Source organism: Marmota monax, unplaced genomic scaffold, assembly GCF_021218885.2.
Source record: "Marmota monax isolate L192 unplaced genomic scaffold, Marmota_monax_Labrador192_F-V1.1 WCK01_AAM20220418_F8-fsc00002, whole genome shotgun sequence".
NCBI lineage: Eukaryota > Metazoa > Chordata > Mammalia > Rodentia > Sciuridae > Marmota > Marmota monax.
In genome coordinates this window covers 14,290,837-14,314,896 of record NW_026693571.1, presented here as the reverse complement: position 1 = coordinate 14,314,896, position 24,060 = coordinate 14,290,837, and the positions used below count along the sequence as shown (strand labels likewise).

Sequence of the window (24,060 nt, the reverse complement as noted above, 5' to 3'; positions counted from 1 at the left end):
GGTAGCTTAAATTAAGTGACTTATGCAATTAGTGAAAAAAAGAGTAAGAGTTAATTAAGTATTTAACAAACTTAAGGCACAGTGTGGTGGAGCCCCAACTGGGAAGAGAGTTTAGGATTTGGCTTATGCAGCTATTTTTATTAAGACCCATTTCTATTAGTGCATAAAACCTCCTGGACATTGTCAATTTTGTGAAATTTAGGTATACCACTCTATTTGTGGAACATAGAAACAAGTTTTTGTTTTTTTTTTTTTTAAATCTGATAACCACATTTTACTTTTTCTGTAGTCCTTTTTTTTGGCTAAAGTAATTTTATTGCAGTCGAAATTCATTTTGTTCACATAAGCAGATGTATAAATTATGTCTCATTTTCATTTTTCATTAGAAAGTGATAGCTTCTTAGTGAAAAATAGAAAAAAAAGTCCTATCTAAGTAAATTTCAACGAGAAGTTACTGTTATTTGGCCATAGGTGACCAACACTGATATGATAATATGTATGCTATTTATGCATTGATCACTAAAAGACCTGTAATCTCAATTTTTTTTCTATATTCTAATCATTGTGCTAAAAATTTCACATACTTTATCTAATTTAATCTCACAACCACCTTTGAAGTTGATATTATGTTCTATGTTGCAAGTGGGGAAACTCAGGCTCAGAGAACATTTCATGCTTACATAGCTGGAAAACACTAGGTGTGGATTTGAACCTAGATCATTTTAACTTTAGTATCTGTGATCTTAACTTCCCTACAGAGAAGACAAGGGTAGACCCAAATCAATTAACTCATTTTTTCTTCTTGAGATAACAATGGCTGAAAAACCTAATCACATCTGTTGTTTTGCCAGGCAAAGTCAGGCTCCTTTTTTCTAGTCCTAAATTTGAATATAAGTTTGCTGATTTTTTTTTTTTTGTATCAGGTGCTTGACCACTGAAGAACATCCCTAGACCTTTTTATTTTGAGAAAGAGTCTTCCTAAGTTGCTGAGGCTGGCATTGTACTTGTGATCCTCTTGCTTCAGCCTCCTGAGCCACTGGGATTACATGTATGTACCACCACTCCTGGCTAAGTGTCCTGATATTTTAAAAGCTTTATGAACATTTTTCCCTTTCTCCCTGACTTTACAATCCATCTCAGTGGAAACTGCATCCTCTAGAAATCACCCCTCATTGTTTCATGGGAAGGAGGACTAGGAGACTAGGATTCTCCTTGTCCTTCCTGTTTGTTATCTCACTCTCACAGCAACATCTATTTTAAAGTCAGTTTATGAGACATCTTTTCTAACACAGCCCATTCACCTAAGTCATCAACTCTCCATCTTATAGGCATTATCTGTGCACCTTTATTTCCTTGAAGATTCGAACACATTTTCAATTCACCACTTTTAATCATTTCTTTTTCCTTGGCAGGTAAAATTCTGAAGAGTTTGGAGAGAGAAGTGGCCCACATACAAAAAATGTCCAATTATAACTTCTTCAAACACTGTTTTGAGCATGTAATTTTTAAATGTGACATTTTGTGAAGTAGGGTGAACCCCTTAAAAACCAATCTCTGTTCTCCTCTCAGCAGATATTTACATTCTCCTGTCTTTCTGTATTTTAAATTAGCACCAAGAAATGGGCACAACATGTACTTCCAGCAAAGGCAGGGGTGATAAAAGGCTTGATTGGGTGGGTTCATTTTTTACCTCTTATTCAGACAGCAGTAGATGATGGGGTTGTACATGGTTGAGCTCATTGCCAGCCAAAAGCTGGCCAGGTAGACCTGCTGGATGTATTTCCATCTATTTAATTGTTGATAGATCGCAGTGAGAATGAAGTAAATATGATAGGGTAGCCAGCAGATGGCAAATGTCACCACAACGATGATCATCATTTTTACAACCTGGAAAGAAACAAAGAAGTCATTGTTAAAAAATTTTAAAAATTAGGCATAATAGTTCTAATACCTTACTGCAAATACCAGTATAATTAAATACATCAAATACACAGTATGCCTAAGGAATAGTCAATATATTAAAAATGGTGAATATACCATAGAAATTCATGCATGTATACACACATATATGTAAAGATATACTATGAAGCATAAACATGCACATATATAAATATATATGTATATAAATATGTGTATATATGTGTGTACATATATACATATGTACACACACATATACAACACACACACACACACATATATACATGTATTGGAAAGAGATAGCTAGTCAGCTAAGGTAAATCTCAAGAAAGCATAAAGTAGTTTGGGTTAACTTTCTGTTTCTACCTACTCAAATGAATGAAAAGCACTAATGCAAACATAAACAAATATATTTTAATTGACCTGAAGAAAGTAAGTGTTTTCAGAATCATACAGAGCCTGGGGAGAGAGAAACAGGAGCTAGATATGGCTGTGCTAGACTGTCAAATGGAGAGATTCATTTAGAGAAACTGACTAAGTTACTCTGGAGGCACATTGGGATGCAAGGGTTAAGCTGGTTCTTCATTATTATAGTCTGTCCAACAGCTTAAGGATATTCGGATTATTTTAAAACCATGTTCACTTTGAAACCTTCTGAATATTAATTTGGTTTCTCATATTATATTGGGGAAGGTCTCCCTGAATAGTGATTACGAATACTCACAAGAATCTAAGGAAATTTCACTAACTTTAAAATCCATAAATAGGCAAATGGCTTATATAACTGATATTTATCCATTGGCTCTTATGAGTTTAATAAGCATAGGCCATTTCTTTTTATTTCAAAGTTTTGAACCATAATATCCTGGAAAGCTTTGGCCTATGTAGAATGTAACTTTTATTTCTTCTGTACTTGGTCATGAATTCCTGAAAGGCAGAGAGAACCCTGCACTAGTATGGTCACCGGCATATTGATGGTCATAAACAGATGAAGAATGTTTGAATGATGAATAGCAATGTACAGTTTGTAACAGGAGGTTGAATAAGAGGATGCTTCATGAGTCTCTAAATCAAATAATTTTTTTTTCTATATTTCTGTATCTACAAGAAAGGTAGACTCAAAGTCACTCAAAGCAATATAGCTTTATGCGTAAAATAGAATTAAATTTTGATGCACAAGGCCCTGGGTTCAATCCCCAGCACCACAAAAATAAATAAATAAACAAACAAAACAAGTTAATTAATTAATTAATTAATATTCCTGAATTATATCATTTAATATTTCTCACTGTTAATCAGTCTCCTAAATTTGTTCTTTATGGGAATTTGGAAGTCATAAAATATTGGAATAAAATATATTCAACAAAACACTTTTGAGGCTTATCACAGTCAGATTAACACAAATCAGAAAAAAATTCTGATATATGGCCTAAGAGACATCTTAGGACAAGGGAACTACATTATTCATGAGCTGGACTTGTCATTTGACTGAAAGTCGTGAATTTGGATGAAAGTTGGCAAGGTCAAGAATCATGAGAGACATTGTTCTAAAATAGACACAGCATGAAATGGATCAGTGTGGAAGGCAAAGTTTCCCTTGAGGTCTGAACACTACCATTCAGGTGACTAGAACTGAGCAGATGAAAAACTGGGCATCAGAGCAGAAAATTCAGGTCAATAGCTCACAGAATGTCATCACTGGCCACCCCATGCAGTTATTTGATTTTCTCAGTGTTCTTCAAATTACATTTTTTTCCTGAAGAACTACATTCAGACTTTTGAACTTTTCCTCATATATCTTATTCATATATTTGTGGAATCAAAGTCAGTTCCATATTTTATCTAAGTTATGCGATATAGTACATATGTAACATTTTACTGTCTTATAGTTGCACAATATGAAACTGAGACAAAGACTAAAAGATTTGACCGTTTCAATTCGTGGAACTAAGTTAGGGTCTTTAAAACTCAGACTATTAAATCTTCTTTTATTCCTTCTTAAAGTTGACAACACGTTGAATACCAGTTGGGTGTAGAAAATAATTTTGGGAAATATAATAGAGGATCCGTTCCTTACCCTGAAGTTTGTAATATAATGAAAAAAAAAAGTAAAATCATTGTAAAAATGCATAGAAATGTGGTGAGTACAAAAATTTGTCAATAAAATTGAAAATACTATTTACAAGAATGTACATGTTTATTACAATGAAGAATGGCTGAATGCATACCTGCTAACTACAGGGTTGGGGAGATTAGACTGAATGAGATGGTTCTATTGACGTTTTCATTCTTAACTGTGGAAGCAGCCTACTATTTCTGGAACAAAATAGGCAAGCTCCCGCTCCAGATTATGCTCCCTGACTTCCCCCTACCTGGAGCCCTCCTCTGCCAATTATTTCCACTGGCTTACTTGCTCATCTCCTTTAAGCATCTGCGTATTGTCAGTTTTCTGTGGTTCCTGTTTTCACGAGTCTATTTAAAATTGCAATCTGTTATTCCAGCACAGTCAGAGGCCCTTACCTTGCTCCTTATTTTCAGTTTAAGTGTTCTGTTTATTCTCCTACTAGAATACAAAAGATCAGGACTTTCCTGCTTGTTTTGTTCACTGATGTATTCTAGGCACCTAGACTGGACTTCAGAAATAATAGGTGCCAATTTTGTTTTAATTAAATGAATGAAAATGAATATAAAATTAAATAAATTAAAATACTGGTTAAGTAATGTCTAAGATTTCATTCATTTGTTAATTACTGCTCCCTAAATGTAAAATGGACATGTGTGTATAAAATGACCATGCCAGGGTGGCTATTTCCCATTCTGGCAAATAAATTCAGGTAAAGAGAATGAATGCAAAAACAACAGAAGCATATGTTGTTTGGGTGCTTCAAAACATTAAATTTCATTTTAAATAAATGTTAAGAGCAAGAAAAGTATGACAATTAAATGTGTCCTCTAATACAGATGGACACAAACTGTCTATGCACAAAATTATTTCCCAACAATAGCAAAAATCTAGTAAAGCTATCTGATTCTTTTTAAGAGGCTTCCAAGTAAAAACCTGGAAAAAGTCTAGGAAAACATGGACACAATTAAAATGTATGTGGAGGTACAGCAGAGGTTTTAGATAATTTCTGATTCATGTAGGTAGGATATTTAGGACCTTCTGGCAAATTATTTAGAAAAAATATTTGAAGATATTTAGGAAAAGCCAAAAAGACCATAAAAGAAAGTCTCTTCTAGAGTGAAACAATTGTTATATTTTTGTTTCTTTATTTCTATAAGATACTGTTACCTCAGCACCCTGCTCACAAAAATCATACAGAGTTACCTCAAGTATTGAACTTTTGGGATCCTAGTTTTGATATAATTACAAAGGTCATCTCTTGGGTGGGAGAAATTGTTTTGCTTTGTGAGATGCTGAAACCACAAAATTGCGATTATCATCCTGATAAAATGCTGAAGGAAGAAAACCCTGTTTGAATTATTAAAAAAAAAACCCAAGTCTGAGCAGCAATAAATAATAAAAAATGTGTAAATGCTGTGAGCAGATACCACTGTGTTGTGTGGCTGGAGAATGACGCTAGAGAGCTATGAATGCAAAGATGGAAAGGGGATTAGATGGTAGAGTCCTGAAGTCTTAAGATTTTCAGGCAAGATGAGGGTCTGAGATAGAGAAGATTCAAATTTTTCACTGTGTTTCAGCAATTTTTTTTTGTAACTGGACTTAAAGGTTGATTGATATTCGGTATTTCTTGAGGCTGATAGACATATCCTGCTTCTGAGGCAATGGGAGTTATTTTCCATGGCAACATGTATGTTTCGGCCATTTGTTGTCCTTGGTGCAGGAACTTACTAGTAGAAAGAGAAGTGTTGTAGCCCTTATTAAAGTTATAGTGGAAACAAGTGATGTAGCCCTTATTGAAGTTAGAGTGCTGCTGCTGTTAGTGTTAAGAGTCCATTTTAACCATATAGGCTGGACTGAAATGCATGTTATAGTTACTGTGAATAAATTTTGGGCATGTTTTCCTCAAGTATCTAAGGGAAAAACATCTCTGATCTTTGTATTGTGTGCAAGTTAGTCTGAAATGCCTGCAGCTCTTCTCATCTATCACATTTAATTATAGAAGGATGAGTGATTTTAAGGTTTAGGTCATTAAAAAAATCAGTCTAGAAATTAAATAAAGTACTGCCAACCATTAAAATATCTAGGAGTCATATTTTTCAGTGCAAGATTTAGTCTTGTCTGAGCTAGAAACAGTTAATCTCATGTGAGAGGAAACTTCTAATCTTGGTTAGAATCTCCCCAGAGCATCTGATTTGAAGAACTATACCATGGGTCATATCCTACCACCTCTCTATACCTTCCATCTGCACATCTGTCCTGGAAGAGACCAATGCATTTCCTTAAGTGCAAATTATAGGACTGTTTATTTTAACCATAAATTATCCAGCTAAAATAACATTCTCAAGTATAAGTGATTAAAAAAAACTGTTAACAAAGAACATCTACATTAGGGGATGGGGCTGTGGCTCAGTGGTAGAGCACTTGCCTCGCACATTGGGAGGCCCTGGGTTGAATCTTCAGCACCACATAAAAATAAATAAATAAAATAAAGTTATTGTGTCCAACTTAACTAAAAAAAAAAAAAAAGAAATCTTACAATCCTTCTTCATGGGCTACTTAAGCTTGTTCAGTTTCAATGACTATATTTAAGAATTTCAGTCCCAGTGAAAAAATAAGAACTTAGTAAAGTTCTTATTAGAAACAGTGTGGGTTGTCCAGAGGATAAGTTGAATTTTTCTAGTAATTTAGTATTAGGAGAATATAAGCATATTATGTTAGTTTCATCCAAGAAACTGAACAGTTACACAATCCAACCAACATGTGCATCCAATTTATAATAGAATAAGGACTACAAAAAATTAAGTGAAGCCCCAAACAATGAAAAAAAAACTTATGTGCACATACATGAAAAAAGGACAATATTGCATATATATATTGTTTTTAATCTATTTATTTACATTTCATTAGTCATATTTCATTTTCAGTCTCATTTTATTTTTCCACTGGAAACTTGGGCATTGAGAGCACTGTAGCAGTCTAGGTATATGAGGACTTTAAACCAAAGAGAGGGGTGCAGCCACATAGAGAAGATGAGTGGCATTAGAAAAGTCTGTACATTAAATGAGAGGGTATAAAGATTGGTTTTACAGGATCATGACTATAAATTAGAGATAACTTGTAAGGGTTTATTATGCCCTGAATTGTGCTCCCTTCAAAATTCATATGTTGAAATTCTGATGCCTGCGATCTCAAGAGTGTGATTGTATTTGGATATGGGTCTTTAAAAAGGTAATTCAGTTAAAAGGAAGTACTAGACCCCTAATCCAATATGACTGGTATTATTATAAGAAGACACACAGTCATACAGAGGCAGGATGGCATGAAGACACAGGGAGAAGACAGCCATCAGTATGCCAAAGAGAGAAGCCTGGGAAGAAAGTAACACTGTTGCCCTTTTGTTTCTTAGACCTTCAGCCTCCAGAATTGTGAGGAGATAAACTTCTATTGCCTACACCACCCTGTCTATGGTCTTATGTTGCCCAGCAAATTAATAGAGGCTTCTATAATGAGAAATAAGGTGCTGCTCTAACAAATATTTAAAAGTGTGAAACAGGCTTTGTAACTGGGTAACTGGTACAGGCTGAAAGAACTGTGAAATGTGAAAATAAACAAGCCTGGATTGCCTTGAAGAAAGAGACTGTTGTTAGAAAGATGGGTGAGAAAGGCAGTTCTAGTGAGCGAGCGCTCAGAGAGAAAAGGACAGTAGAGAAAGATTTCATAGTCTTAGTGATGTACATACTGAAATTTGGGAGTATCAAGTTCATTAGCAGAATATTGGTAGAAATATAAACATCAAAGATTCCCTGGAAAAGTCACCAATGGAAATGCAGAAATATTATTGAACATTGGGATGAAGACAGTTCTTGTAGAGTTGAAAAGAACTTGGCCAAATTGTTCTCTATTGTTTGTGGAAAGTAAAACTTGTAAGAGTGGTAAACTTGGATATTTAGCTGAGGAGATTTCTAAGCAAAGTATGGAAGGTATAGCTTAGTTTCTCCTTGTTGCTTGTGGTAAAATGTGTGAGGAGAGAAATATATTAAAGAATGAATTGTTAAATAGATAATAACAAAAACTTGAAGACTTGGAAAATTCTCAGTCTCTCCATATAGCAAAAACTTATACGGGAAGTTCTGGAGAGAATACTGAGGATATGGCTAGACCATCATTTGATAGAGATTACAGAAGAATGGCTTAAAGACCTAACTTGGTATCTCAGCAGAAGTTCTCAATAGAGATGAATTTATTTCAGTAGAAAACTTTGAATGGAACGTGACAGAGTTGGGACAAAATGGAAAAGTTGCTAGACTGTTTTGATTTATAGGTTAGGCCAATAGAATTCTTTTGCTACAACCAGACACTATCTTTCAAGAAAAGGGAAGAAAGACCCCAAAGCAGTTCTGAGGTTGGCAGGGTTGCCATTGCCACTGTGGACTCAAAGATCACAAATTGTAAGCAGGGCATGGGGGATTGAGGCACTGACCAGGGCCAAGGGAGTAGAGTTACTGCCTTAGTGGGCCCAGAGGACATAGCATCGAAGTAATGAGGATTATTCTCAAGCATTAAAATTTAATGAACTTTGTACTGCCAAGTTTCAGACTTGCTTGGGACCCATCATCCCCTTCCTTTTTCTAATCTCTCCTTTTTGGAATGGAAATGTCTATCCTTTGCTTTTCCTATCATTGTATTTTGGAAACAGATAATTTAATTGCCTACACAGGATCATAGCTAGAGAGAAATTAGGTTCAAAGATGAATCTTATACCTTGAGTCTCGCCCATACCTCAAAATGAAATATAATGAGATTTTTGAATTGAGAATTTTTAATGGAATGAGTGATGATTTGGGGACTATTTAGATGAAGTGAATGCACTCTGCATGTGAGAAGGACATAAATTGGGGTCACCAGAGGCAGATATGACAGTTGAATTGTATTTTCCCCAAATTTATATATTGAACTCCCAATCCCCATTAGCTTAGAATGTGACCTTATTTGGACAGAGAGTCATTCAAGAGGTAATTAAATTAAATTAAGGTGAGTTCATTAGGGTGGGCACTAATCCAATATGACTGGTGACCTTAAAAAAGATTAATGAACAGAGAAGGGAAGACCATGTGAATACACAGGGATGCCCATCTGTACACCTTAGAAGAAAAACCTACCCTGTTGGCACCTTGACCTCAGACTTCCAGCCTTCAGCATTGTGAGAAAATAAATTTCTGTTGCTTAAGAAATCCAATATAGGGTGTTTTCTTTTATATTTATTTTTTAGTTGTAGTTGGACACAATACCTTTATTTTATTTATATTTATGTGGTGCTGAGGATCAAACCCAGGGCCTCGCAGGTGCTAGGCAAGTGCTCTACCGCTGAGCCACAACCCCAGCCCCAGTATAAGGTATTTTGTTATGGCAGCCTGAGCAGATTCTCAAACACAATATTGGAGGTGCTGAGGACAGAATGTTATGTGGCTTCATTCTAGCAAAGTAGGAAGCAAAATAGTGCACAGGGTCCCAGTAAAAACAGACATCTCCAGAGAGGTTTAGATTGCCAGTAGAATTGCTTTCAGCAGTATAAGGGCTAGACCAGCAGTTCCACTTCCTCAGTTGGGCCTCTCTTGGGTTATATATTTTCTTCTTCACAAGCACTCCTTTCCATGCTAATTCCCTTGTAGCAGAAAGCTGGCTTGCCGAGCGAGATGATAGATTTGTTTTAGTTTTTACACAACTCAAAAATCCATTTGAATCTGTCACTGGAGCTTAGATTGAAGAGCAGCCCTTTTGCTGATAGCAAAAGTCTTCTTAGTTATCACACTTGGGTATTCACCTTTGAAGGACTGGAGCTGACATGACTTGTTTGCTTTTAGAGTAAGAGAGTTAAAATAGAAAAGAGCCAGAAAACAACTTCTAGTGTTTAAAAAACAATAGAAGTGGATTTATTTATTTCAGGAGTCCAAATTGTCAAAACCAATTTCAACAATAATTTTTTTGAAGTAAAACCCACATACTATAAACACTGGGACAGATTCATGTTTTTTGATTCATCTGTGACATTAGCAAAGGGAAGAATATCAAATATGGTTTAAAAATGTGGTCCACTTTGTATGTCACAGAGTAACACAGAAATGTAATAAAAGTATGCTATTTATAACATATGGACAAAATGTATAAAATAATACCTACAAGAAGGTAGGTGTGTAATGAGAATGCAAATTTGAAATTTTTTGATCAATGTTTTCTGCTTACTCTTATTGAGCTGTGTAGGTTTGTTACCCTGTAACTTGACAAAATAGACAGCAAGCTCCTGCCTCTGCGTTTCCATTTTCTCTCTTAAAAATTCTTGAAGGTATGGTAGTATTTTCCTACTTTCCTGGCTATCTAAGGACTTTCTTTTTTGACTTTTCGAACATCTATTCCCCTATTTTTTCCTGAGTTACTATCCTGTGACCAATTTCTGTTGATGAAGATTCTGTGCTCAGCACACAGGAGAAGGGCTTCGCTCTGTCCATCAACTGGGTTGTTCTAACACTGATTTTGAGAATCACACAGGAAAATAACCCTGATAGTTATTTTGTCCTTTGAAAGAAAGAAGGCCAGAAGATAAGCACTGATGGATGAGTTAGTGGAATTGTGTCCATCTTTGATTTTAGTGAAAGGCTTAGTGTTTATTTAATTTTTTTTTTTCAAATGCCTGAACTTATTTAATGTTCATGCCCAAAATCTCTGAACATGGAAGTCATTTCTCCAAATTATGGATGAAGGGCTTAAACCTAAGAAGGTGTATTCATTTGTCAAGTTCCCAAGGAAGTCCAAAGACAGGATTACTAAATCTCTTAAATCCTCATTTTGCATAAACCCAACTTCCAGGCTCCTTAGAAATAGCCCTTATTTCTTTCCTCTTTTATCATGCTCAGCAAGAAAGCAAAAGTATGAGGAAAGACGTTGGAATGATGGTGTGGGTCGCTTGAAATTGGAGACTGGTTTATTTAAATCTACATGAATATGAATAGACTTCTCTGAATAAAAATTATGAAATAGAGATTCAATTCTTCAAATATTTTATGAGCTCATATGGTACAACCTACATTCACATTCTTCAATTAGGAAGAGCACATTTGAAGACAAATGGATAGGAAGTGTAAATCCTTAGCAATCTCACATATTCATTAAACTGGAAGCCATAAGGAAAGATCTACTGAAAGGATGTTTTAGTTCCAAATAAATAGCTACTGTTAGGGGGTTAAGTTCTTTGAAGCTCATAGATGAGGAGAACATCAAGAACATTTCTGTTTCAGTTATATTTCCTGGAGAAGAGGATGCAACAGAATAAACAGCTGTGACCTATAGCAGCCTGCTGGACACAGGCATGGGGCATCTCATCTCTCTCTGTCCTGGGAGCTGCATGGAGAGCTCTGGTAATTCGAAACTGTGACTGGTTTTTGGAAAAGGCTAGGGTCACCAGAACAACAGATGTTTTGCTATATGTTGCTGTAACTAGTCCTTTATAAACCCTTCTTATTGATTAATACACTGTAGCCTGAAATGTTGAGCCAGCTAATATCTTAAGATGCTTTTACCATTGACCTTTCATCTTGAATGTGTAAATACTTGATTTGCTTCTTGAAACAGCATAAATATAAATTATTCAAGATTATACTGTCCTGTACTGAACCTAGTAGAAAAACAGATCAGTCACCAAAAATGAATATTTTTGTCTTCAATATTTGATGAAGTAAGACAGTTGGTATATAAATGATTTGTTTGTTATCCTATGTGTACTTATGGTGAAGCAAATCTACAAAACTTGCACATGCTTCTCCCTTCACCTGGAATGCCTTGATCTCATTTCTTCATCTATAAAATATTCTACTGGGCGAGGCACAGTAGTACATGCCTGTAATCCCAGTGGCTCAGGAAGTTGAGACAGGAGGATTACAAGTTTGAGGTCAGCCTCTGCAATTTAGTAAGACCCTAAACAACTTATTGAGATGCTGTCTCAAAAAAACAAAACAAAACAAAACAAAAAAAAACAACAAAACAAACAAACAAAAAACCTCTTTTCTTCCTTGAGGAGGGGCACCTCAAGTCTACCCTGTGAATAGCCTCTATTTTTTACTTCTGGCATGTAGTATTAGATGCTTTCCAATTAGTATAAAACATCATACATACATTTTATAACATAGATAATTGGTATTGTCAAACCTGTTTATTAGGGCACAAGTATTATTTGTCTTTGTGTCTCCAGAACTTAGCATACTTCTTAGCATTCAGTAAATATCTGTTGATCAACGTATCTGATTTTCCCACTCATTTTATGAATACTTTAATTGTAAAGCACATCATTTATTTATCTTTGTCTTACCAGCGTTTATTTTTATCATGCAAGATCTCTTGAAAGAAACAGTATTTAAGCTTAAACCTAGAGAATGTTCAGGCAAAAGAATGAAGGTCACATTATCCCTGTCCCTGATAACAGTGTGAATCAAAGCTCCACAGTGGAAGAAACCTTGGTGGATTAAGCAAATGTGACCAAATATCACTGGAACAGAGTTTGTGAGTGACAAAGATACACAAAATTTAGTTGGTAGAGTAAGTTGCAACAAGGTTCCACGAGGTCTTGTACATTATTTTCAGGGTGTAAATTGCTTTTAGGGGCTTTTAAAAATATACTGTGAAAACACTGAAAAATTGTAAGCAGAAGCATGAACATATTTACATTTTAAAGAACATCATCATCACTGGTGAGTGGAAAATGAATTTGAGGAGAACAAGTACAGACCTGGGCAAATCTGTTGGAGAGGTTGTCGTAATGGTCCTGGTGCTCAGTGACAGTATTTTGGAGAAGTAGTGTAACAGAGTTGGAGGTAAGTGGAGAAATGGGAGATATTTTTAGGGAGGAGAGTCATTAAAGCTTAGTGATGGGTTAGATGAGAGTTAGAGGGAGAAGAATTGCCCAAGAGTGACTTTTCTGAATATAGTATCTGGGTGAATGGAAATCCTGTTTCCCGATGTTTGAATGGCTGTAGGAAGAGCTGTTTACATGGCAGAAATGGAAATTTAATCTCAGAGTCAAGTTTTGTATATTAAAAATTAAAAATATTTAAGAATTTATCAAAACTAATATGCCAAGTTTCTAGGTGATTACATAAACTTATAGGCCACAAAGGAAGTATTGAACTGAAATATATATTTCATAGTCAGTGAAATGTGTGGATGATATTTAATGTCATAAGAATAAAAGAAATTTCTCAGAAAGTGAAAAGGGAGAACTAGCCCAGATCTAGCCCTGAGTAACTCAGATATTTTGAAGCCAGATAGAGGCAGAGTTGAAAGTAATGTAAGGAGGAAGGAATAAAGGTTTTGTAAGAGAACTTACTAGAGTGTGGTCAGGAAATGATATGGGTACAAAAAATATTATAGGATTATTGACTGTGGATTGTATTAATTAGTGTGTGTGTTAGATAAAGACTGTAAGCACTATGTCCATGATGTAATGCAAAACTTAGATAAATTGCAGAACTTAGATAGACTTAAGTTAGAGTCTATACCCAGGCCTAGACACCAGGGCTCACTCAGTTATTAGTTGCAAGCACAACTGAACTTAGGACTTAAAAACCCAGCCTTGTGGAGGCCTGTGGGACTAACAGGACCCGGACAAAAAAGACAGAGACCTCCATTGCTGTTGTCCCCCCTGTGCCAGGCTCCTCTGTCAAGGATCAAGTTCCAGGGACCCAGACTTAGGACACGTCATAGGTGAATGCGTGGGACCCTTAGGTGTAGACTCAGTTAGGACTTAGAATTAGGATGTGTGTCTGAAGTGTGATGAGCATTAATAAAATAGATTTGGCTGAATCTACATGTGCCTCAGACTGAGTCTGTAGTAACCACTTGTTACAGGAAAGTCAATAGAAGAACTTTTCCCTCCTTTACAAGGGAGGATTATCAACTTTATAATGCTTTTCAAAATTTTTATAAGAATTCGCAGTTTCCATGAACAAAACTGACACACTGAACAAGAGCACCTCTGGTGGAATTTTGGAGGTGAAATCCAAACTGAAAAGCTAAAAGTGTGAATGAGATATGGAGAAAGGATGTACAAATGACATGTGGTTGTTTTGGTTAGCTAGGATGGACAGATATAAGTTGGGAGCTGGTTGGGTGAACAGGTTGGAAATAAGATAACTTCCTAATATTAGACATACTGATAGATATTTATTCCATGGAATCAGCCTATCAGTCATTGGTTATAACTGAAGGCTTGCCAAGATGGTATGAGTGAAAAGAATCCACAAATGTTTGAGAGGAGGCATTTACTCATTGTGATGGGAGCGAAGACTCTAGAGGATATATGTAGGTAGATTTGTGGATTACACCATGGAAAATCTAGAGTCATTTCATCTAATGTCTCTGAGATTCTTAACAGTCGTGCTCAGTATGCCTATAAAAGTAGAAATAACATAGTACATTCTTAATAAGTGTTCATGGAATAAATGAATAAAGTATGAGACAACATTATTAAATTGATGAGAAATGAATTTGTTCAGGAAAAAAGTATTCTCCCTTATGTCATATATATTGGTATGAAACTGAAAGTGCCCAGATATTTGATTGCTTCTAGGCAGGCCAAAAATATGGAGTAAATAATAGGGTAGTATGTAGTACAATGTCATAACAGCCTAAGCTTCATTTTTCTGTTGGGTTGATTTTTAATACACCACTGAGAAACACAGATATTTGTCTGCTATCCACCACTGAATTCAATTTCAGCAGTACCCACAAAACTATTTTCATACAGAACTTATTTTTATTGAATGTGATAATGTGTCAATGTAGATTCCTTTGTACTTCAAAGTAAACATATTGGAAAATACATGTTACACATGTTCAAGAAACTTATGCTACCTTTCTTCAACATCAGCAATGCTAAAAATAAAAAAAAAATGCTTTTAATTATAAGGAATAATTCAGAAAGAGATAACAACTTGGAACTACAATTAGTTTCAAAAGACTATTAAAAACTATTAATAACTAAACAACACCGCAAAAGAAAAAGTAAGGAACAAATAGCTGCCTCCTAAGACAGAAAGGAAATCAAAATTTGTCGAGGTCCTGCTATGTGCAGGGCACTGTTCTACATGTGTTGTATGAGTTGCTTCACTGGATCTAAAGAAACCTGTACATGTTAGAGATACCCAGCTAATTGTTTCAATTCTAGTCAAATGTCTAGCAAAAACATTTCTTTTCTATCAGGGATGTCAAAAAAAAAAAAAAAATAGGAAGAGGATACAGGAGCAAAACATAAATTAAACATTCTTCTATACATTAAACTCTTGGTTATTCAGATGAATTAATTCTTATCTCTTACTAGACCTATTTCCTAAGATGCTGTTTAAAAATATTTCCTTATGGGCATGAGATGTTTTGTGTTTTATTTCTTCACATCTCAACAGTGGCACTCACTTTTTTTTTTTTTCCTAACAATTGAGCTTTACATTTAAAGGTCAAATAGTCTCATGATTTCATTTTCATGACATAATTTAAGTGACCTTATTTGTGTTCTAGTTCATGAAGTACAGCTTATTCTAGATGCTCCACTGTGCCTTGTTTTGAGCAGCTAGGTCTCCTAAGGTTTGTTTGTCTTTTCTTTCTTTCTTTCCCCCCCCCCCCAAATCCAGGCTGTGCTTCCCCTGTTCTATAAAGATAAACTGAAAGTGTTCTGTTCAGGGATAGGGATCTGCAAGTCATAGCAGGGAGAGTGTGTCCTGTCTGGTCAACCAGCCTGCATCCCATGGGGAAGGCAGAAAGGCAGTTGGCCCAGGCTTAGAAAGTGGTCACATATGCACTCTCACCAACTCAGCAGCATGAGGCAGGTGAGGAAAAATCCTGTGCCTTTCTCTCCTTGGCAGCAGCACCCTCTGGACTTCACATGCACCTCTGAGCTCTGCCCACTCTCAGGAAAAGCAGCCAAACGTCAGATGAGAAGGCAGCACTTGGACTAGGCCCTTCCTTGCCACTGTCTTCCCCCAGATGGGTGCATCTATCCAGGCATCCCAAAGACATCTTAGAAATTTTACATTAAAAACAAACTCCTTCCTAAAAGCTATTCTTCCATGAACCTTCCCATCACAGTTAGTGGCATTTACCAGCCATTCAGTTGCTAAAACGAGATAATTAGAAGTTAGGGCGGTTTCTTTGCTCTTATTTGCACTCTCATTAAATCCCTTAGAAAATTCTGTTGACCCAGACTCAAAATATGCATTTTAAATCTTTTCATGTATTTTCATCATTATTGCTATAAACTTTGAGAAGGCACTCTTATCTCTTTCCTAGGCTAATTCAGCAACCACCTTGTTGGGCTCTATTTCCAAACAGCAGCTAGTGTGGCTTTTAAAAAAAAAAAAATGTAAAATAGATCTTGCTCTACTTAGGATGGTTTTCTTAGTGCATCTGAAATGAAGCCATCTCTTCTTACTGCTGCTCCAAGCGTCTGCTATATTTTGCTGATTCTCCCCTACTCTCCAGTCTCATTTGACACAAGCTTCCCTCTCCTTCCTGCTCCAGCATCCAGACTTCCTTCTGTTCCTTAAACACATCGGCCGCTCATGTTGTCTTTCTTGACTGGAGTGGTCTTCTTGTAGATCTCTGTGAGCCTCACTTTTTCTCAATGATAAGAACTTAGCTAGGCAGTCCGACAGGCTTTCTCTGATTTACTTCTATTATTTTCTAGATTTTCTCTTTAACACAATGATTACCTATTGAGATTTACCAGAAAGTAAGGAGTAAGGGGAACTCCCTTTGCAATTATCCTTTTTCATATCATTCTGCTGACTTTCTACAACATTTCCAATAAAATTAATTCTTATTTTTCCTCTTGGCAGCAGAAGTGGGGTGGGAGGTGTCTCTCTGCCTCACTTGAATGCAAATTCCATGAAGGTCTCTTTCGTTATCTCTCCAGAGTATAGAAGAGAATATGATGACCCTCTGAATAAATGAATAATAATAATAAGTACAGAAATGGGGAAATTATAGATAACCCAAAATAGAAGACTGAATTCTCCTATGTGGATCTATGTGAATTTTCCTATCCTGGATTAAAAGTACTTTTAACCTTATGTAGACTGCTACAGGAGCACAGTAAAGTTCCTCTTTAGATTTTCTCTAAGATCTAAAACTATTTAATAGTATGTGGATAGTATTGAATTGTGCAGAAATGGCAAATAACATTAGGAATATCTTAAGAGTCACAGTTAGTGCTGGTGACCATGGGTCTTCACAAAGGCAAATAATTTGCTCTTTAGAACCACAACATAGAAGGGTATGTAAAGAGCCAGGAGATGTAAATTCTAGTGCCAGTTTTGCTATTAAATTTGTGTGTGATCATGTACAAGTTGTTAATCTCTATAAGCCTCAGCTTTCTCACATGTAAAATTTCACTAACCTTACAGGGTTGTGATGAAAATTATTTAAAATAATGCTTTACGTCATGACAGGGGAAAACTGTCAAAATGATTATGATGTTTTGATAGTTAGAAATAAAATAATAATTGTTTTATACATAATTAAATACCATAGACTGGGTGGCTTAACCAACAGGCAGTTTAGGAGGCTGGCAGTCTGAATTAGGGTTCCTGAATGATTGGTATCTGGGGTGGCTTATATGTGGCCACCATCTTGCTGTAGATGGCCAGCACTGTGCTGTGTTCCTGTGACATCTTCTTTGTGGAGAGAGAGAGGGAGAGGGAGGGAGAAGGGGGAGAGATAGGGAGGAAGAGAGAGAGAGAGAGAGAGAGAGAGAGAGAGAGAGAGAGAGAGAGAACAGCAAGGAACAAATTCTATCATATCAGGGCCCTCCTGTTATGACCTCATTTAACTTTAATTATATTTTTTATAGGTCCCATCTCCAAGTACAGTCATATCGGAGGATATAGCTTCAACATGTGAATGTGTGTGTGGAGGGGGAATACAAATCAATCCTTAGCAAAATAAATGTAAGATAGTCTCTTCAAAAGCTCTTTTATAAATGTGTTTAATTCTAGTATTTTCTAGATTTTTCTCTTCAAAACAACCTATTGAGGAGCTGGGGATGTAGCTCAGCGGTAGGGTGTTTGCCTAGCATTTGTGAGGCCCTGGGTTCAATCCCCAGCACCACCACCACCACCACAACAAAAAACAACCTATTGAGATTTACCAGAAAGTAATGTTTTCCTTTTAATATTAGTTTAATTTTTATATTAACACATAATAACCTATTATTTGACCTGGGGGGTTGGGAGAGGCATATAATATACAACTTTTTAAGGAAATTCAGAGAAATTTTTCCCTGATATTTTAAAATGTATTTATTAACTTGGCTCTGTGTAGTGTTGAGTGGATGTTCAAAAGTTTAAGTGGATCTTCAAATGGATCAGTGGCCCATGGTTTTTATATCTGTCTTAGATATCTCCACACATGCATTCATTGTGTGCATGGATCATGTCCATCCACCCTCCTCCCACCCTGCCTCCCCTCCCCCTGGAATTCTTTTGGAGCATGTTTAAGCACATATTCTTCATAAAATAATTACAAGCAAACCTTGAAGTCTTCATTGCCCAGAGTGTACTGCTGTGTTGGGAACATTAAAAAAAAATCTCACTCTCACTTGTGCTTTGAGCATTGTTTGCTTTGCATCTTGTTCCAATATTATGGAGTTAGGCTTACAATTGTTTCATCTATATTTAGCATGTGCAGATTTTATCTGGTCAGGTTTTCACTCAACAATACAATATAGCAACTTTTTCATAATATTTACATTGAATTGAATGCTACAAGTAATCTAGAGATGATATAAAGTGTATGGTTAGATGTCCATGGTTATATGCAAATAGTATGCCATTTTATTTTCAGAACTTGAGCATCTGCTGATTTTGGTAATTTCGAGAGGTCCTGGAGCCAGAGCCTTGCTGATACTGATGGAAGGCTTTATATATATATACAGATATACATAGATGGTAATCTAGAGATTATTCAAAATATATGGGGTATATGTGATTATATGCAAATAGACTACATCATTTTATATAAGGGAATTGAGCAACTATTGATTTTGGTATTTGAAGAGGTCTTGGAATCAGTTCCTTGTGGATACTGAGGGAAGTGACGGAAACATACTTACACTTTGAGGGGTGCAGGGAAGTGGAAAAGATCAGGGGTCAGAAGAGAGATGATTTAGTGCAAGATTATCCTTGAGAAGGCATATCCAAGGATCCAGAACACACATAATGTGTGTATGAAGAAGATGAAAAGAGAGAGACCAGAGGGAAGTGGCAGAAACTTGATGAGACATTCAGAAATTATGTGGCAATTTATGGCCAGCTGAATGAACCTCAAAGCCCAGATTGAAGTGAATCCGAATCTAATTCTAGAAATTGTTCAGGTACTACAGAAAATCTTCCATTCTGTGGGGTTGTGAAGTTCAATACAAGGAGCAACAAGACCCAGAAGACACCATGTCAAGATGGCTGGAGGAGGGCATTCACCCAGTCTAAGGGACTATATGTCCAAAAGCCAAATGAAACACACGTTAAAATTCTACTCTAGGGCAAAATTAAAGGTAGGAATGAGGTATGAAGTCATTTGTCAGATTTACCAGTCCTCAAATTGTAGCATACCTACAACTCTCATGAAAAAGGATTCAAAATGAATGTATTAATCTTTTCTTCTTATACTCAATATTTGCATAAATAAAACTATACATTTTTCCACTTAAATAATATAACCTGATACTTTAGTTGGATGAAAAAATGTCTGCAAAGTTACACATTTCAGAGAAGTTAAAATATGATTTATGCTGTAGAGTCTCACAAAGAGACTGTGATTTTTTTTAAAAAAAATTAAATAAAAAGAATAAATGAAACAAATTCATGTACTAGGATCCTAGGAGTTTCTTCTGTTATTTTATGTTAACATTTATTTTGGTTTACTATCAAAATACATGATGGAATAACTACTTTTGGCCATATATATGTATGTATGTATGAATACATACACACATATGGTAAAAATCTGATGAAATTAACTATAAGAAAGTGTTTCTGAACTATGTTTCCCATCTTAAGACTATGGTGCTTGAGGAAAGTGTGGTGCAAAATTCTCCAGTTTTGAATCATTTGCTTAAAACTATTAGGAAATCTTTTAGAAAAAGAAGAGAGTAAAAGAAGTTGAGTTGCAAGATATAGTTTTCCATTCATTATATCACAGGTGATCTGAAATAAATGTAAGTCGATTTATCATCTCATACCACTGGATATAGAGGTTTATATGCAAAGTCCTTTCCAGCAAAGAATCCCTGGTTTGGTGATGAACTGTTCTAGGAGATGCCTCATGAGCTCTTATGGCTAGAAGGTATTGGGATATTGGAGAACTGGGTGTATTCTCAATCAAGCAAGTTAAACAGTGATTTCTAGTTCTCTATGAAATCTTGTTTTAAAATAAAAACACTTTATCTTCTAAAAAGTGGATTAGCTGTGCCATATGATCTTATAAACACCATTCACTAGCTTTCAGTATCTGGTGAGATATTGTTTATATGCAGGAACTTATTTTATACTAGATCTCCTACCTTTTACTCAGCATGCTTAACATTTAAAGGACCTGTTATTTATCCTAATTAATATTCAAGTTCTTATTTCTAGTAGGTGTGCAACTACTCTTCAATGTCCTTTTCAGTTATTTTATGGTGCTTTTTTCCTTTGCAGATTTATGATGTGAAACAGGTGTGTCTTCTCTTACGGTGTCAGTGAAAATAATTTTCCTTATCTGGGCTCAGATGGCTCCAGCAAAGGGCTTTTGAAATGCCTATCACAGAGATTTATATAATGCTGCCACTTCTTGGAGAATGATGAAATAATGAAGCAGAAGTAATCTGAGGATAATACCTGGAAATCAAAAAGTATGAAGTAATCACAATGTATTATTCCACCAGTTCTGAACATTTCTAAATAAAAACTGACTAAAGAAGGTTTAGGAGGCATACAAATGATATGACAGAGCCATTAACTTGGAAATCCAGTGGGTAAAGCATATAGATGTACAGAAAATTATAGCTCTTTAGGTATTTAATATCTGAGCAAAGTTGTAGAGAAAAATCTCCCTGAAATTTAAAAAAAAAAAAAGGCAGGAGGAAGATGGAAGACATCTGACAGACATGGAGTAAATAATTGATTAATGTAAATAAAGCATCTCTACATCATGGTGTGACTGAAAAAAATGTGATTTTTTATAATTATAATCCCTTTCTTACTTGAAGGAGAGTAAAATTGGGCCGATGAAGGATATTTTGTTTGCTGAGCAGAGTCACAAATGTAGATTAGGATTCACAACTTTTGAATTATTTGAATCCCAGGGATAGTACTGTGGTTCTAATTGTAATACTAAATTTATATTTAAAAGGTGCAGGTGATGGAATGTGATAGACATCATTATCCAAAGTACATGTATGAAGACATGAATTGGTGTCAACATACTTTATATACAACCAGAGATGTGAAAAATTGTGCTGTATATGTGTAATAAGAATTATAATGCATTTTGCTGTCATTTAGTTTTTTAAAAAATCAATAAAAAGTAAAATAAAAGGTGCAGGTGAATGGACTTTCTGAAGCAGAGAAATGAATCAAGGAGGGGAAAGTAGAAATGGAGAAGAAAAGGGAAAAAGAGATGGAGAGGGAGAGGCACACAGCATTGCCTGGGAGCTGGCTTAAAAGGATGATGAAAATAATTTTATGCTTTGGGAAGAAAATTCTCCTTTTGGTGTAAACTACCAAATCCTCGGTAAAATGTACATTTTTCATTCAGGACATATAAAGATTAAAAATCATGATATAAACCAGGCTGGTGGTACACACCTAATCCCAGTGGTTTGGGAGGTTGAGGCAGGAGGATCACAAGTTCAAAGCCAGCCTCAGCAATGGCGAGGTGCTAAGCAACTCAGTGAGACCCTGTCTCTAAATAAAATACAAAATAGGGCTGGGAATGTGGCTCAGTGATCAAGCTCCTGAGTTCAATCCCTCATACTCCCCCCCCTCCAAAAAAAAAAAAAAACCCAAACCCTCTAAAACCATAATATACATGAAGTTAATATAGCAATAACAAATAAAACCAGCGAATTGCTGATTCATGTCATAAAAACAGAAGAGGTAAGAGTCGCTTATAGAGTACTGTAGAGGGAGGGATATGTCTTGTTAGGCGCATTAAAGCATGGTCCCTGTTACAAAGATCACATAAAGATGGGAAGGTGAAATAATTTCAAAAGCAACTGCTTTCTCTAGGGCAAGGATGAAGAAAGAGCAGAGGAGTGGGAGGAAGCGGAAGCAAACTGCCAACCAGGCATGAGAAAGGGAATGAGATGCTCAAGCCAAACAAGCAGAAGGAGAGTTTCCTTGATTTTCTCTCAGCTAAGGAATGCAACTGTCAATAGGAGCTGGGGAGAGTTCTGTGGAGACACCCTTTATTCAGGAACTCTCACTTTCATAGAAACTTGTCTTCATAACAGCACAATTTCTACTTGGTGCTAGGACACTACCAGAATTTATGAGGTGACTTGGATCAAAGGCATCAATTACTGTTGAGAGCCACAGCCAAAGGGGCCCCAGCAAACTTCCAGCTGCCAGCAAACTTCCAGCTGCCGGCTGATGATTGGCTCACAGCAGCCCCAGCAACATCTAGCTGATTGGCTCCTCTGCGGTGATGCTCATTGGACTGTTTCCCTGCCCTTTCAGACCACGGAGCTGCTCATTGGGGGACTTTTTTGGCTCCGCCCACGTGACCCAGCCAATCGGCCTCAAGAGCAGGAGGATTGTGGGAGGTGGAGAGAAGCTTGTGTGGGAGAGAGAGGCTTGGGGAAAGCCGGTGGTGGCAGTTGAGGCTCTGAGGGTTTTTCCTGAGAGACTATTTTGTTTGTCGTGTGTGGTTCTAAAAATAAAGTTAGTTTCTTTTGACAAGTGGCTCCTGATTGTGCCCAGCCAGACTGCGGCAAATTACTAAAGGTTTTAAATAACCTCTTGGTTGTGGACTGAATTGTCCCCACAAAACCAAGAAACAGAACAAAACAATACAATAAAACAACATGTTAAAGTCTCAGCATTTAGTACTTCAGACTGAATTTGGAGACGGAACATTTAAAGAGGTAGAATTTAGGAAAGAGTGAGGTCCTATGGTTGGACTCTAATCCCATATGACTGGTCCCCTTATAAGAAGAGATGAGGACAGAGACCATGTGAATACACCAGAGGAAGACAGACATCTATAATCCAGGGAGGGAGGATTCAGAAGGAATCAACCCTGCTCACACCTTGATCTTGGACTTCTATCCTCTATAACTGCAGGAAAATAAAGTTTTGTTGTTTAAGCTACCCAGTTTGTGGCACTTTGTTATAATAGCTCTAACAAATGGATACACTTTTTTTGTCTGCCACCCCCCATCATTTCACCCATTCCTAAATTATATAATTATATGGGGCAGATGTCATAAAATAACTGATATTCATATAGATAATTAACCTAGGTTGATCCATGATGAGTACATGCTCCTACATATCTAATTTACATAGTTGCTTCTGTGGCTGGGATGGTTAATTTAATCTGAAATCTTTTACCAATTACCTCCAGTAGAGATAGCCTTGAGATAGGTCATCCATGTGCCCTGTTAACTAAAAGGACACTAAGAAAAAGAATTTTTCTTTGATTTTGAGGGAAAGAATTTTGTGTTTAGGTAAAACAGTTATAGCTGGTGTTACCAGATGAAGGCCTAAGGAGGGTGAGAGGCTTATGGAAAAATTTGCTATGGAGGTTTGCGGTAAGGCTAACAGTACAAACCCTTAGATAGCCATCATTCTCTTAACTGAACCACTGTATTAATAATTTTACTTGGCCAGGAAATTTATATTTGATGTTGATAAATATAGTCCTGCAAAACACAAAGTGTTTTTCCTACTATGAAAGAAAGTAGCACAGTTTAATATTAAGGGAATTGGAAGTTTTATAATGAG

General features: G+C 36.2%; 1 protein-coding gene across 1 annotated transcript in view; it reads right to left on the bottom strand.

Moving 5' to 3' along the window:
* Tacr3 (tachykinin receptor 3) overlaps positions 1 to 24,060 on the bottom strand; it is a 99,512-nt gene that overhangs the window by 4,747 nt on the left and 70,705 nt on the right. Inside the window, exon 4 of the mRNA XM_058583802.1 lies at positions 1,691 to 1,887. Within this exon, the coding sequence (XP_058439785.1) occupies positions 1,691 to 1,887 (197 nt within the window). The remainder of the gene's footprint in view (positions 1 to 1,690; positions 1,888 to 24,060) is intronic.